This window comes from Eriocheir sinensis, chromosome 36 (genome assembly GCF_024679095.1).
Source record: "Eriocheir sinensis breed Jianghai 21 chromosome 36, ASM2467909v1, whole genome shotgun sequence".
Taxonomy (NCBI): Eukaryota; Metazoa; Arthropoda; class Malacostraca; order Decapoda; family Varunidae; genus Eriocheir; species Eriocheir sinensis.
Window position 1 is genome coordinate 17,040,559 of NC_066544.1, and position 14,594 is coordinate 17,055,152.

Here is a 14,594-nt window from a genome sequence, read left to right on the forward strand (position 1 = left end):
GAGAGTAAAGAGAGAGGAAAGAGAGGGAGGAAAAATTAAAGAAAGATGAGGGACAGACGAACGAAAAATATATAAAAAGAAAATTGAAGAGCAAAGGAGAAAAAATAAAGAGAAGGCTGAAAAATTAGAGAAACGAAGGAGAAAGGAAAGAGAAATATATATAAAAAAGGAAAATAGGAGAGTTAAGAGAAGGAAAAAACGGAAAAATGAAAATTAAAGAAACAGGAAAAGAGAAACGAACGAGAAATTATAAAAAAATAGGAAAACAAGAAATATAAAAAAATATAACAAAAACAGGGAAGGGAAAATTAAGAAAAGAGAAAAGGAAAAGGAAGTAAAAACCAACCTTGTGATGAATAAAGGAAAGAAAAAGAAAGAAAAACAAAAAAAAAAGGAGAAAAAAGAGGAGGAAAAACGTAGGTAATACTAAATGTTAAGAAGAATAAAAAAAATGTTGGGAGAGAAAGAAAAGAAAGTGAATTAACCTCTCTCTCTCTCTCTCTCTCTCGCCAGATGTGGACACAAAATGAATAACAGATGAAGGGAATAGAAAAATGTAGAAACAAAAAATGTCAAAAATAAATATTAATAAAGAAGGGGAGGAGGAGGAGGAAGGGGATGAGAGGTAAAAGATAAATGAAAAAAAAGGGAAATGATGAAATATGAATAAAAAGTGAATATAGAAATAACTTTATACACACACAAAGGAATATTATGAAAGGGGGGAAGAGGGGAGGAGGAAGGGGAAGGGGAAGGGAAGGGGAAGGGAGGGGAGGGGAAGGAAAGGGAAGGGTTACATTTTTGAGTTAGGGATCAAGAGGGGTCATGGAGAGAGAGAGAGAGAGAGAGAGAGAGAGAGAGAGAGAGAGAGAGAGAGAGAGAGAGAGAGAGAGAGAGAGAGAGAGAGAGTTTTTCCCCTCCTCATATGAATTCCTGTTCTCGGAAACGTGGGCCAGAAATCATCTTAATATAATAATGATGATAATAGTAGTAGTAGTAGTAGTAGTAGTAGTAGTAGCAGCAGCAGCAGTAGTAGTAGTGATAGTAGCAGTAATAATGATAATGATAATGATAATAATAATAATAATAATAATAATAATAATAATAATAATAATAATAATAATAAATTCGATGGTAATTAATTAGCCCTATTGGTGTAATCGTCATATTTATTCATCATTATAATCTTAAGCGCATTACTCTCCATACGAGCGCTAACACACACACACACACACACACACACACACACACACACACACACACACACACACAAACATGCAATGAATACATTTTCCTTTGCACAACATCAGTGAAAGTTTCCGTCATTCCCTTTAATCACCACCACCAGCACAACCATTACGACCACCACCACCACCACCACAAACACCACCACCACCACCACCACCACCACCACAAACACCACCACCACCACCACCACAAACACCACCACTACCAGCACCACCATTACTACCACCACCACCACCACCGCCATTACTACCACCACCGCCACCACCACCACCACAAACACCACCACCACCAGCACCACCATTACGACCACCACCACCACCACCACAAACACCACCACTACCAGCACCACCATTACGACCACCACCACCACCACCACAAACACCACCACCACCAGCACCACCATTACGACCACCACCACCACCACCACCACCACCACCACCACCAAAACCACCACCACCACCAACAACAACACCAGCACCCCCACCACCACCCCCACCACCACCACCACTACCACCACCACTATCACCACCACCACCACCACGACAGTCTGCAGGCTTCATCACCAGCTCTCTTTGTTCTGTCAGGTATATGAACATAACTCACCGCAGAGCAAACACACACACACACACACACACACACACACACACACACACACACACACACGTACTACACGCTTCATCTGTATGTTATCCAAGCCTAAAAAAAAAAATGACTATTGGACGGGAACACAAACGCGGGGAGGAAAGAACAAACAGAGAGGAAAGGGAAAGAAGTGATGTTTGATGTTAAAGGAGAAATTCGCATTGAAATCAGGAATGAGAAATATAAAATGAAAAAAATGTAGAGTGTAGAAATGTAGAGAGAAGAAATAAATATAGTGTCTGTGTAAAGGAAAACACACACACACACACACACACACACACACACACACACACACACACACACACACACACACACACACACACACACACACACATACGGATAGACAATAATGAAGATGATGAATGTAAAATTAAAAAAAAAGAAGTGAAATTCGCATTGAAATCAGGAATGAGAAATATGATGTAAAAAATATATATAGTGAGTGTCTCTAAAAGGAAATATAGATGGAATATACTGGAGACGATGAAAGTAAAACTGGAAAAGAGAAATGATGTTTGATGCAAAAAGGAGAAATTCGTATCAAAATCAGGAATGACGAATATGATGGAAAAAATACACTATAAGGAAATTCTTAAACCTAAAGATAGAAAAAATGGAGTTAATGAATGAAAAGAAATAAACTAGGAGTGATGTTTGACGTAAAAGGAGAAACACACAAACTGAAATCAGGAATGACGAATATGATGGAAAAAAATATGATCTCTCTATAAGGAAACTCTGAAACCTAAGGACAGAACAAATGGAGTTGATGAGTGTAGCAAGAAATTAGGTGTGATGTTTGACGTAAAAGGAATGAGAAATGTAATGGAAAAATATATATAGGGAGTATGTAAGGAAAAGGAATGTAAGGAAAAGAACAGAGAGAGAGAAATACATGATGAAAATAATGGACAGAAGGCTAAAGAAGAAAAAAAAAATTGAATGTCTGTAAAAAGGAAACTGAAGAACACTGAAATGAATAGAAAAAAAATGGAGTTGATGAATGAAAAGAAATATATAAGAATTAATGTTTGAGGTAAAAGGAGAACGACACGTGAACATCAGGGAGGGAGGAGGAGGAGGAGGAGGAGAGGGGAGAAGGATGAGGAAAGAGAAGGAGAAGAAGAGGACGGAGAGGAAACTTCAATAGAATAACAGAGAAAAAAATGAGAAGTAAAGGAGGAGGAAAGGAAAAAGGAAAAGGAGGAGAATGAGGGAAAAGTAGATGATGAAAAAAAATATAGTGAATGTTTAAAAAAGAAATTATAAAACACTGATACTTAAACTTTTCAAGGGGAGAGTATCCAGACGCCTCTCCTCCCCAAAACTAACCTCACTTGTGGCCACTCTTCTAAACTCTATTTTTCTTTTATATACAGGCAGTGATTAGCGGCCTTTTTTCCTCATTATTATTTTTTTTGCCCTTTAATCTGCTTCCTTTACTGCACAAAAAAATACAGGATAGAAGAAATGGAAAAGAGGAAAAATTTAGAAGTATAGAAGAAGGAAAGGAAGAAGGAAAAGGAGGAGAATGAGGGTAAAGTAAAAGAAAGAGGAAGAGGAGGAGAAAGAGGAAGAGGAATAGCACAAGGAGGAGAATGAGAGAAAAGTAAAAGAAAGAGGAAGAGGAGGAGGAAGAGAAAGAGGAAGAGGAAGAGGAAGAGGAAAAGGAGGAGAATGAGAGAAAAGTAAAAGAAAGAGGAAGAGGAGGAGGAAGAGAAAGAGGAAGAGGAATAGGAAAAGGAGGAGAATGAGAGAAAAGTAGAAGAAAGAGGAAGAGGAGGAGGAAGAGAAAGAGGAAGAGGAATAGGAAAAGGAGGAGAATGAGGGAAAAGTAGAAGAAAGAGGAAGAGGAGGAGGAAGAGAAAGAGGAAAAGGAAGAAGGAAAAGGAGGAGAATGAGGGTAAAGTAAAAGAAAGAGGAAGAGGAGGAGGAAGAGAAAGAGGAAAAGGAAGAGGAAGGGGAGGAGAATCAAGAATGAGAAATAACGAAATAGTACGAGGGAAAGAGAAATACAAAAGGATATTGATAAAGAAGGAAAAAAGAATGTTTGGATGAAAGAGAACTCGAAAGCATGATCTGAAATAAAATGGAGATGAGGCATGGCAGGAATGAATGAATATCTCGAGAAAAAAAAAATATGAAAGTGACTGCAGCAAAGAATGTCGTAAAGTTAAAGTAGAGAGCATATGCTATAGCTGCGCGTGGAGGCTGTGCTCATCTCCGTCACGCTGTTCCTTTGAGCCTGTGGTGGGGGAGAACCCTTAACCCGACAGAGGGCCAGCGTGACATCCAGAGGTCCAGCGTGACATCAGGGTTACCACAGTGACATACGACTACAACTATTAATGCTACTACTACTACTACTAACGCTACCACCATCACCACCGTCACCGCTACCACTACCTCCACCACCACCACAATCATCACCACCACCACTACCTCTACCATCACCACCATCACCACTACTACAGCCACCACCACCACCAACAACAACAACACTAATACCAAGACCCCCCTTCCACCTACCACCACCACCACCACCATCATCACCACCACTACAGCCACCACCATCACCACCACCAACAATACTAACACCAAGACCCCCCTTCCCCCTACCACCACCACCATCGCCGCCTCCACCAGGAAGCATGAGAACGAGAACAGAAAGACGAGAGGTGAAAAAAAAACACGTTAAGCCAAAAAAATAGAAAAATAGAAATATAAAATAGAATGAAGGAAATATTAATGGAGCAATGGAAGTGTCCAGTCGATTCGATGCATAACGTTAACAGGCAGTGAAAAAATATAGAGAGACTGTGTGTGTCTCTCTCTCTCTCTCTCTCTCTCTCTCTCTCTCTCTCTCTCTCTCTACTTCTTTTTCTTCTTTTTTCTTTCGTTTTCTTCTTCCTTCTCTTCCTTTCTTTTCATTTATCTTCGTTTCCAATTCTTTCTCTCTTTGATAATCTTTTCCTCTAATTTCCTTCTTTCTTTCCTTCTCGTGTGTGTGTGTGTGTGTGTGTGTGTGTGTGTGTGTGTGTGTGTGTGTGTGTGTGTGTGTGTGTGTGTGTGTGTCCGGCTCGAGCCCTCGTCTCTTGTCAGTCACAATTTGGGGCGAAAAGATTTTTAAAAAGTGCACGCGAGAATAAATCAATCAGGTGGTGGTGTTGGTGGTGGTGGTGGTGGTGGTGATGATGATAGTAAGTGGTGGTGAATAGTAAATGGTGCTGGTGGTGATGCTGATGGTGGTGGTGGTGGTGGTGGTGGTGATAGTGGTGGTGGTGGTGGTGATGATTATGGTGATTCTGCTCTCACTACCTCCATCCCTCCCTCCCCTCCGTAATGAGAGAGGAGGGAGAAGGAGAGGAATAGGAGGAGTAATAGGAGGAGAAGGAGGAGGAGGAGGAGGAAGAAGAGGATGAGGAGAGGAGGAGGGAGGAGGATAAATTCAATAGTACGTTACAGTAATAGAAAATAAATTGGTGAAGTAGGAGGAGGAGGAGGAGGAGGAGGAGGGAGAAGAAGAAGAAGAAGAAGAAGAGGAGGAGGAGGAAACTTCAATAGAGTAACCGAGAAAAAAAAAGAGAAGTAAAGGAGGAGAGGAAGAAGGAAAAGGAAGAGAATGAGGGAAAAATAGAAGAAAGAAGAAGAGGAAGAGAGAGAGGAAGAGAAGGAAGAAGAGAAAGAGGAGGAGGAGAAGCATGACGAAGAAATTGAGGGAAAATTAAAAGGAAGAAGAGGAAGAGGAGGAGGAGGAGGAGGAGGAAGAAGAGGAGGAAGAAGAGGAAGGGAGGGTGGTCTGTTAGCTTTGACAACATAACCTGTTTTCACACACTCTCTCTCTCTCTCTCTCACACCAAAAAGAGGAAGAATATTGATAAAAAAATGAGAAAAATAAACTAGGAAAGGAAGAAGAGGAGGAAGATGAGTATTGGTTCTTCTTCTTCTTCTTCTTCTTCTTTCATTTTATCTTACTTCACCGGAGAAAGAAAAAGATGGAAAGGGAGGGAAGAAAGGAGGGAGGAAAGGAAGGAAGCAAGCAAGACAGGGAGGAAGATAGGAAGTTAGGAAGGAAGGAAGCAAGGAAGGAAGGAAGGAAGGAAGGAAGGAAGGGAAGGAAGGAAGGGAAGGAAAATCTGCTCAGTCTACTTTTTCCCGCCTGTGAGAAAGAAAAATAAAGGAAAAAAGAAAAAGACAGATTAGACGAAAGGGAAAAAGAGGAAAAAATAGAGATTGAAAGAGAAGTGGAAAGAAAGGTAGAAGGTGAAAGAGGAAAAGGAAAAAAAAAAAGCTTCAGAGAGAGAGAGAGAGAGAGAGAGAGAGAGAGAGAGAGAGAGAGAGAGAGAGAGAGAGAGAGAGATCCACATTACGTCGTTAAAGAGGAAAGGTGTAAAGGTGATGATGGTGGTGGTGGTGGCGGTGATGATGGTGATGATGATGGTGGTGGTGGTCGTGGTGGTGGCAGTAGTAGTGGTGGTGGTGGCAGTAGTAGTGGTGGTGGTGGTAGTAGTAGTAGTAGTAGTAGTAGTGTTGGTGTTGGTGTTGGTGTTGATGGTGGTGGAGGTTACCAGCTGACCTTTCGTCACATCCCTTGAAATAGTGGTGGTGATGATTTTAGCGGTGGAGGTGGTGGTGGTGATGTAGGTGGTGGTGATGGTGGTTACAAGCTTACCTTTCGTCCCATCCCTTGAAATAGTGGTGGTGATGGTGGTGGTGATGTAGGTGGTGGTGATGGTGGTTACAAGCTTACCTTTCGTCCCATCCCTTGAAATAGTGGTGGTGATGATTTTAGTGGTGGTGGTGATGGTGATGGTGGTCGTGGTGGTGATGGTGGTGGTGATAGTGGTGATGGTGGCGATGGTGGTGGTGGTGGTTACAAGCTTACCTTTCCTTCCCTCCCTCGAAACAGTAAAGAAAAAAAAAATGAAGTTATCCCTGAAGATGGAATGGTAACGAGGACAATGGGATATTAACAAGGAAAATGGAAGGAAAGTCTTGCGTATACCCTTGAAAAAAATGAGAAGACGAGGCGGTGGCGGAATGGTCAGCATGTGGGCGCGGTGAACTGGAGGACCCGAGTTCGCGTCCCGTCCACCGCCACAAGCTTGCAATTTTTCAGTCATCGCCGAGTGGTCTAAGGTGGGGACTCTTGGACGCCTCAGACTCTCATATCAATAAATTCTAGCGGCCAAAAAAAGCTAAATGCGTTCCAACGAGTGATTTTCCAGGTTCAAGGTACAGCACCCTTGTCAAACTACCACCAGGGTCAGAAAACTACCCTTGGAAAGTCCCACAACGTCTACGAAGGCCTTGTTAAATGTGTGTGCTCGGGTGATGAAATGTTTAATGATATGACCCAAGACTACTCATAGCCTTGTCAAACTACCGCCAGGGTCAGAAAACTACCCCTGGCAAGTCCCACAACCTCTACGAAAGCCTTGTTAAATGTGTGTGCTCGGGTGATGAAATGTTTAATGATATGACCCAAGACTACTCATAGCCTTGTCAAACTATCACCAGGGTCAGAAAACTACGCTTGGAAAGTCCCACAACCTCTACGAAGGCCTTGTTAAATGTGTGTGCTCGGGTGATGAAATGTTTAATGATATGAACCTAAGACTACTCATAGCCTTGTCAAACTACCGCCAGGGTCAGAAAACTACCCCTGGCAAGTCCCATAACGTCTACGAAAGCCTTGTTAAATGTGTGTGCTCGGGTGATGAAATGTTTAATGATACGACACTAAGACTACCCATATGCTGTCAAACTACCAACAAGGTCAGAAAACTACCTCTAAGTCCCACAACTCTAGAAAGCCTTGTTAAATGTGTGCTCAGGTGATGAAATGTTTAATGATATGACCCTAAGACTACTCATAGCCTTGTCAAACTATCACCAGGGTCAGAAAACTTCCTTGGAAAGTCCCATAACCTTACGAAAGCAAGTAAATGGCCTTTCGGCCACTGTAAACACTTTTAGGGCAGCACTAATTAGCTGGGACCGACCACTAAGAAAGCCTACAGGTGCTACAGGATGAACGTAAAAAAAAGAAAAAAAAATCGAGGAAACTCATTTTTTTTTTTTTTACAGCAAAGGAGACAGCTCAAGGGCACAAAAAAGTAAACATTAATAAAAAAAAAAAAAAGCCCGCTACTCGCTGCTCCTAAAAAGAATCCAAAGAATCATAAGGCAATAGAAGAAAAATAAATTAGAGATTATATATAACTGACCAAGGAGGAGGAGGAGGAGGAGGAGGAGGAGGAGGAGGAAAAAATGAGACCCAAACACAATCTCAAGAAAAAAATAATCATAGAAAAAATGGGAAAAAAAATAAATTAGGGAGGAAATACGACTGACCATGGAGGAGGAGGAGGAGGAGGAGGAGGAGGAAGAAGAAGAAGAAAAGGAAGAAAAAATAAAACCCAAACGCAATCTCAAGAAAAAAAATAATCATAGAAAAATGGGAAAAATATAAATTAAGGAGGAAATACAACTGACCATGGAGGAGGAGGAGGAGGAGGACGAAGAGGAGGAGGAGGAGGAGGAGGAGGAGGAGGAGGAGGAAAAATGAGAGTCCCCGCATCTCATCTCTCTCTGTCCCAGCCGCGGCGATGACAAAGACAGAATATAAGAAGAAAAAAAAACACCATTAATATTATGTATACCAGACACGCAGACGAGGAGGAGGAGGAGGAGGAGGAGGAGGATGGGAAGCAGATAAAAGAAGAATATAAAGAAAAATGAGATAAAAATGTTGCAATATAAAAAGGGGTTAAAAGAACAGAGAAGAAGAAGAAGAGGAGGAGGAGGAGGAGGAGGAGAGGGAAAAGAAGGAATAAAAAAGAAAAATAGAGAGAGGAGGAGGAGGAAAAGAAAATGAAAAAAAAAGAAAATCGGTTGCAAAATAATAGAGAGAATATAACAACAGAGAGAAGAGGAGGAGGAGGAGGGGGGGAGGAGGAGGAAGAGGCGGAAAAGCATGAGCAGAAAGAGGAGAAGAGGAAAAGAACAAAATAAGAAAGCGGATTACGGAATACGAAGGAGGATAAGGAGGAGGAGGAGGAAGAGGAAGAGGAGGAGGATGAGAAGACGAGGGAGAAGGAAAGATTAAGGAGGAAGAAGAGCAAGGAATAAACAAACGTAAGAGGAGGAGGAGGAGGAGGAGGAGGAGGAGGAGGACTTACCTTTCCGAATGCTGTGAGGCCCCTTGGGGAGTTTGGGTCTTCCTCGTCACTCTCCTGCGCGCGTGCACACTCCGCCCTGAGGAAGAGGAGGAGGAGGAGGAGGAAGAGGAGGAAGATGAGGAGGAGGAGGAGGAAAGTTAGATTCCCGTTGCCATATTGAGTGTATGTAATTTTAAGTCCATGTAAACACAACCAACGAAGGTTTTATAGTAACAGTGATATATGGATAAATGATAGTGAATAAGGTCCTGTGATAGTGAGTGATGATGCATATAATGTTGTGATAGTGAAAATGATGGGCAGTAATAGTGATATGTTTAGTGTATTTGTTATGGTGAATTTGGTTTAGTTAATGGTGAAAATGATTAAATGATGGTGAATAAGGTCTGGTGATAGTGAGTGATGATGCATATAATGTTGTGATAGTGAAAATGATGGGCAGTAATAGTGATATGTTTAGTGTATGTGTTATGGTGAATTTAGTTTAGTTAATGGTGAAAATGACTAAATGATAGTGAATAAGGTCCTGTGATAGTGAGTGATGATGCATATAGTGTTGTGATAGTGAAAATGATGGGCAGTAATAGTGATATGTTTAGTGTATGTGTTATGGTGAATTTAGTTTAGTTAATGGTGAAAATGATTAAATGATAGTGAATAAGGTCCTGTGATAGTGAGTGATAGTGCATATAGCGTTATAATTGTGTGTAATGGTGCATATAGTGGGCTAGTAATAGTGAATTCTCTGTATTTGTTATGGTGAATATAGTACAGATGATATGGTGAAGTCTATACTGAATATGGTGAGGTGAGTATGGTATAGTTATGTGTTATGGTGACTTAGTGTATGTGTTATAGTGAAATGTGGTATAGTTACAGTCACGATATACAGGTACAGCCATACTATAAGTGCCTGTTAAGAGTAGCTTGAAGGGGTCGTTATACAGGTAAGTACTGGTCCGAACTACTCATTAAGACTTGTTGCAGGTGTGTGTGTGTGTGTGTGTGTGTGTGTGTGTGTGTGTGTGTGTGAAGGTACAGACACATGTGGTCAGAGGAGACACATGTACAAATAGCGATCCATATGTGTTCCGCAAGCCAAGACACACGTAACGATAGGTAAGATAAATGTACACAGAGCAATACACATGTGTCGGACAGGTGTGGGCCTCACCATGGCGTGCTGCAGGTGTGTGTGAGGGTGAGGTATCGCACGCCCAGGTCCCGCAACGCCCGCAGCACGCCCAGGGAGTTCTGTATGGCGTGGCCGCCCTCAACGCCGATCAGGGAGGCGATGCGGCCCTCACGGAAGGCAGCCTCGACCTCTGAAGGGGGAGGGAAGAGGGGTGGAATTAAAGGGGGTGGGGGTGATGGTGGTGGTGGTGCTGTAAGTGATAGCGTGCTTGTGTGCGTGTGTGTGTGTGTGTGTGTGTGTGTGTGTGTGTGTGTGTGTGTTTCCAAGGTCATTAAATACCAATATCCGTAACAGGTTCTTCAAAGGCGCTTCTTTCCTCCTCCTCTTAAAGTTTTCTCCCCCCGTCTCACCCACTCTCTCTCTCTCTCTCTCTCTCTCTCTCTCTCTCTCTCTCTCTCTCTCTCTCACCTGTCCGGCGGCCATCTACCTATCTGTCTGTCTGTCTCTCTGTCTGTGTTCTTGTCTTTTGTGTTTTCTACCTTTCTCTGTGTCTAGCTCCTTGCATTTTCCACCTCTCTGTCTTTCTATCGATTTGCGAGTTTCTGTGTCTGTGTGTGTCTGTGTCTTTCTGTGTTTGTGTCTGTGTGTCCGTGTCTGTGTCTGTGTGTATGTGTCTGCGTGTCTGTGTGTCTTTCTGTGTTTGTGTCTGTGTGTCCGTGTTTGTGTCTGTGTGTATGTGTGTCTGTGTGTCTGTGTTTGTGTCTGTGTGTCTGTGTCATCGCCGGGCGCCATTAGTGTTTCTCAGTAGTGCCGCCTCGTTGCTCGTGCCATCAGCGGAGGAGGTGGGGGGTGAGGGGGGGACTGAGGTAGTAATTATTGCGGTAATGATGATAGTGATGGTGGTTGTGGTGGTAAAGATGGTGGTGGAAAGTTTTAATGGTGTTGATGGTGCTGAATTATATTGATGTTGATAGTAATAAATTTAGGTGGTGGTGGTGGTGGTGGTGGTGGAACATAAAAATCGTATTGGTGGTAAAAGTGGAAGAAGGAGAGATGGAGTAGTGACGGTGGTGGTGGTGGTGGTGGTGGTTAGCGAGGTGGTGATGGTGGTAATGACGGAGGAGGAGATTTAAGTGGTGGTGAGGATGATTTTGGTGGTGGTGGTGGTGGTGGTGGAGGAAAGGCATGTTACAGAATTGGAAGTGGAGGAAGAGAAGAGTGGAGGAGGAGGAGGAGGAGGAGATAGAAAAAAGTCGCCCCCTCACTCTATCTTCTCCCCTCTTCCTCTCTCTCTCTCTCTCTCTCTCTCTCTCTCTCTCCAAAAGGTCAGAAGTGGAGAGAGAGAGAGAGAGAGAGAGAGAGAGAGAGAGAGAGAGAGAGAGATAATTAAATTACCCAGACAGACAGACAGACAGACAAACAAACAAACAAACAAACAAACAAACAGACGGACAAAGAGAATTACCTGAAGGAGGAAAATGAAAGAGAAAAAAAAGTGGAGGAAGAAGGAAGATCAAAAGGAAGAAAGTGGAGGAGGAGGAGGAGGAGGAGGAGAGGCTTTTCAGAGGCAACACCTGGCTAACCCTCTCCTTGGCCTCAGGATATATGGAGGAGGAGGAGGAGGAGGAGGAGGAGGAGGAAGAAGAAGAAGAAGAGGAGGAGGAGGAGGAGGAAGACAGGGTGGAAGGAAGTGCGGAAGGAAGTAGGGAAGGAGAGAAGAAAGGAGAAAGGTTAGAAGAAGAGAGAAAAAGAGAAAGAAAAGAGGAGAGAGAAAGAAGGAAGGAGAAAGATAAGGAGAAAAAAGAAACGAGGAGGAAAGGAAGGAAGAGAGAAGAGAAGAAAACTAAATATAAATAAGAGATAAAAGAGAGGAAAAAGGAGGAAGAAAAAGTAATAAAGAGGGAAAGAGGAAAGGAGGAAGAGGAAAGAGGAAGGAAGGAAGGGAGGAAGGAGAGGTGAGGGAAGATGAGAGGAGGAGGAGGAGGAGGAGGAGGAGGAGAGAGAAGATGAGGGGAAGATGAAGGGAACGAGTTATGTGATACAGAATTAGGAAGGCAATCTAAATTCTCTCTCTCTCTCTCTCTCTCTCTCTCTCTCTCTCTCTCTCTATCTCTCTCTCTCTCTGTCTGACACTCCCTCAGTCTTAATTTGTTTACCTCTCTCTCTCTCTCTCTCTCTCTCTCTCTCTCTCTTATTCTCCCTCCTCGTCCTCCTCCTCTCTCAAATCCATTACTTCCTCACTTTCCTGTCTCTCGAACTTCCTCTCCTCTCTCCTTCCTCTTACCAAATTCAACCACAGATATCAGACACTGTTCTTCCTATATATTCCTATGTACAGAACGCCTCACCACAACAGCACCATCACACACCACACAACCAGATCACATACACCACAGTCCTCCAGTATTCTTCCTCTACACATGCAGATCGCGCGCTGACCTCACCTGACCTCACCTCTCCTAACAATCCGAGTTTAGGACGTTTTCCCCCTGACAAATTCCCCCCTTGACATGTTCCCCTCCGGATATGTTCCCCACTCCATACAACAAGTTACCCAGCTGCCCTGTTCCCAGCACACACACGCCCGGGCAGATCGCGCGCTAACCTTACAAAACCTAACCTATCCTAAGCATCCGTCAACCCCTTCCAGCTCTCTCTCACACACACACACACACACACACAGAGGTCTTTGTATTACCCTAACCTAACGACTCATCATCCCTCCCAGCACACACACACACACACACACACACACACACACACACACACACACACACACACACAGACAGGCCTTTGTGCTAACTTACCTTAACTTAACCATATGTCACTCCTTGTCAGCACACACATTCACTCAGCCAGGTCTCTGTGTCATCCTAACTTAACCTAACCACCCGTCAACCCCATCCCAGCCTCCACACACACCCAGGAAAGTCTTTATGCTAACCAAATCTCATCTAACCTAACCATGCCACTAGAACCATGCACACACACACACACACACACACACACACACAGCAAGGTCACGCACTAACCTCACCTTACTTAACCCCTTCCAGCCTTTCACTTAACCCCTTTTATCTCTTCCCAATACACCAGCATTCTACCAGCAGCCTCCACACACGCAAAGTAAGGTCCTGCACTCAAACACACACACAGCAAGTTCACGCACTAACCTCACCTAACTTAACCCCTTCCAGCCTTTCACTTAACCCCTTTTATCTCTTCCCAGTTCACAAGCATTCCACCTACAGCCTCCACACACGCAGAGTAAGGTCCTGCACTCAAACACACACACAGCAAGGTCACGCACTAACCTCACCTAACTTAACCCCTTCCAGCCTTTCACTTAACCCCTTCCTTCTCCTCATAGAACACCAGCATTCTATACCAGCAGCCTCCACACACGCAAGTCCTGCACTCCAAACCATCTGTCAGCCTCCTCCAGCCTCCACACACAGCCCGGCAGGTCTTCGTACTCACCGTCGGCGGAGGTGGCAAGGCGCAGGTCTTCTGGGTACTGTTCGATGAGTCGCTTGATGAGGTCGATCTGTTCTATGGTGAGCTGCACGGCGTTCAGGCGCTGGGACTCGCACGGCACGTAACTCACCCAGAACTGAGGACGAGGAGGAAGAGAGTAGGAGTGAATAGGAGTGAGAGGAACTCTAGAAGATTGAGGAAGGGGAATGGATGTGTGTGTGTGGGAAGAATTTAAAGGGGGTGAAGTAGGCGAGGGGAAATAGAGAACTGTGTAAGAGAAGGAGTGAGAAGAGATGAGAGTGTGAGAGGAAGAACTGCAAGGGAGAAGGAGAAGGAGGAGTGAGGAGAGGTGAGAGAAAGAGGGAAGAAGCATGGAGGAAAGAACTAAGAGGAAGAAGTATAGGGTGAGAGGGAAGAAAGGAACTGCAGTGGTGGGGATGTGGAGAGAAAGAGAGAGAAGTAAAAGAGAGAGAGAGAGAGAGAGAACAACTAAGAGAGGGAGAGAAAGAGATTGATTGGAGGTGACGGAGAGTGGGAGGAAAATAACTGAATGGAGGTAAGTGAGGGACAGTGGAGGAAAAATGAGAGAAAGAAAGAGAGGGAGGGAAAAAAACTATGAGAGGGAGAGAGAGAAAGAGATGAAAGTGGACAGAAAAAAAAATGTGGTGGGGAGGAAGAGGAAAGATGAAGGAAAAAAGAGGAGGAAGAGGAGAAGAGGAGAGATAGAGAGAGAGAACTGAAGGTGAAAGAGATAAAAGAGAAAGATAAAAATGGAGGAAGTGGTAAAGGCAGGAGAGGAAGGAAGAGGAACGAGAAGAGGAGGAAGAGGACGAGGAGGAGGAGGAAGAAGAGGAGGAGGAGATTTCTGGGGATGGCAGGGCAAGGACAGCTGGTGAGAGGGAAGGAGA

At 43.8% G+C, this 14,594-nt stretch overlaps 1 protein-coding gene across 2 annotated transcripts in view; it reads right to left on the bottom strand.

Annotated features, from left to right (window-relative positions):
- Window positions 1-14,594, bottom strand: part of LOC127007942 (dipeptidase 1-like) — a 103,951-nt gene that overhangs the window by 19,880 nt on the left and 69,477 nt on the right. For both annotated transcript variants that reach the window (XM_050879469.1, XM_050879470.1), the window contains exons 6-8: window positions 13,690-13,822; window positions 10,249-10,399; window positions 9,075-9,150 (exon numbers count right to left, since the gene is read on the bottom strand). In XM_050879469.1, coding sequence (XP_050735426.1) covers window positions 9,075-9,150; window positions 10,249-10,399; window positions 13,690-13,822 — 360 coding nt within the window. The remainder of the gene's footprint in view (window positions 1-9,074; window positions 9,151-10,248; window positions 10,400-13,689; window positions 13,823-14,594) is intronic.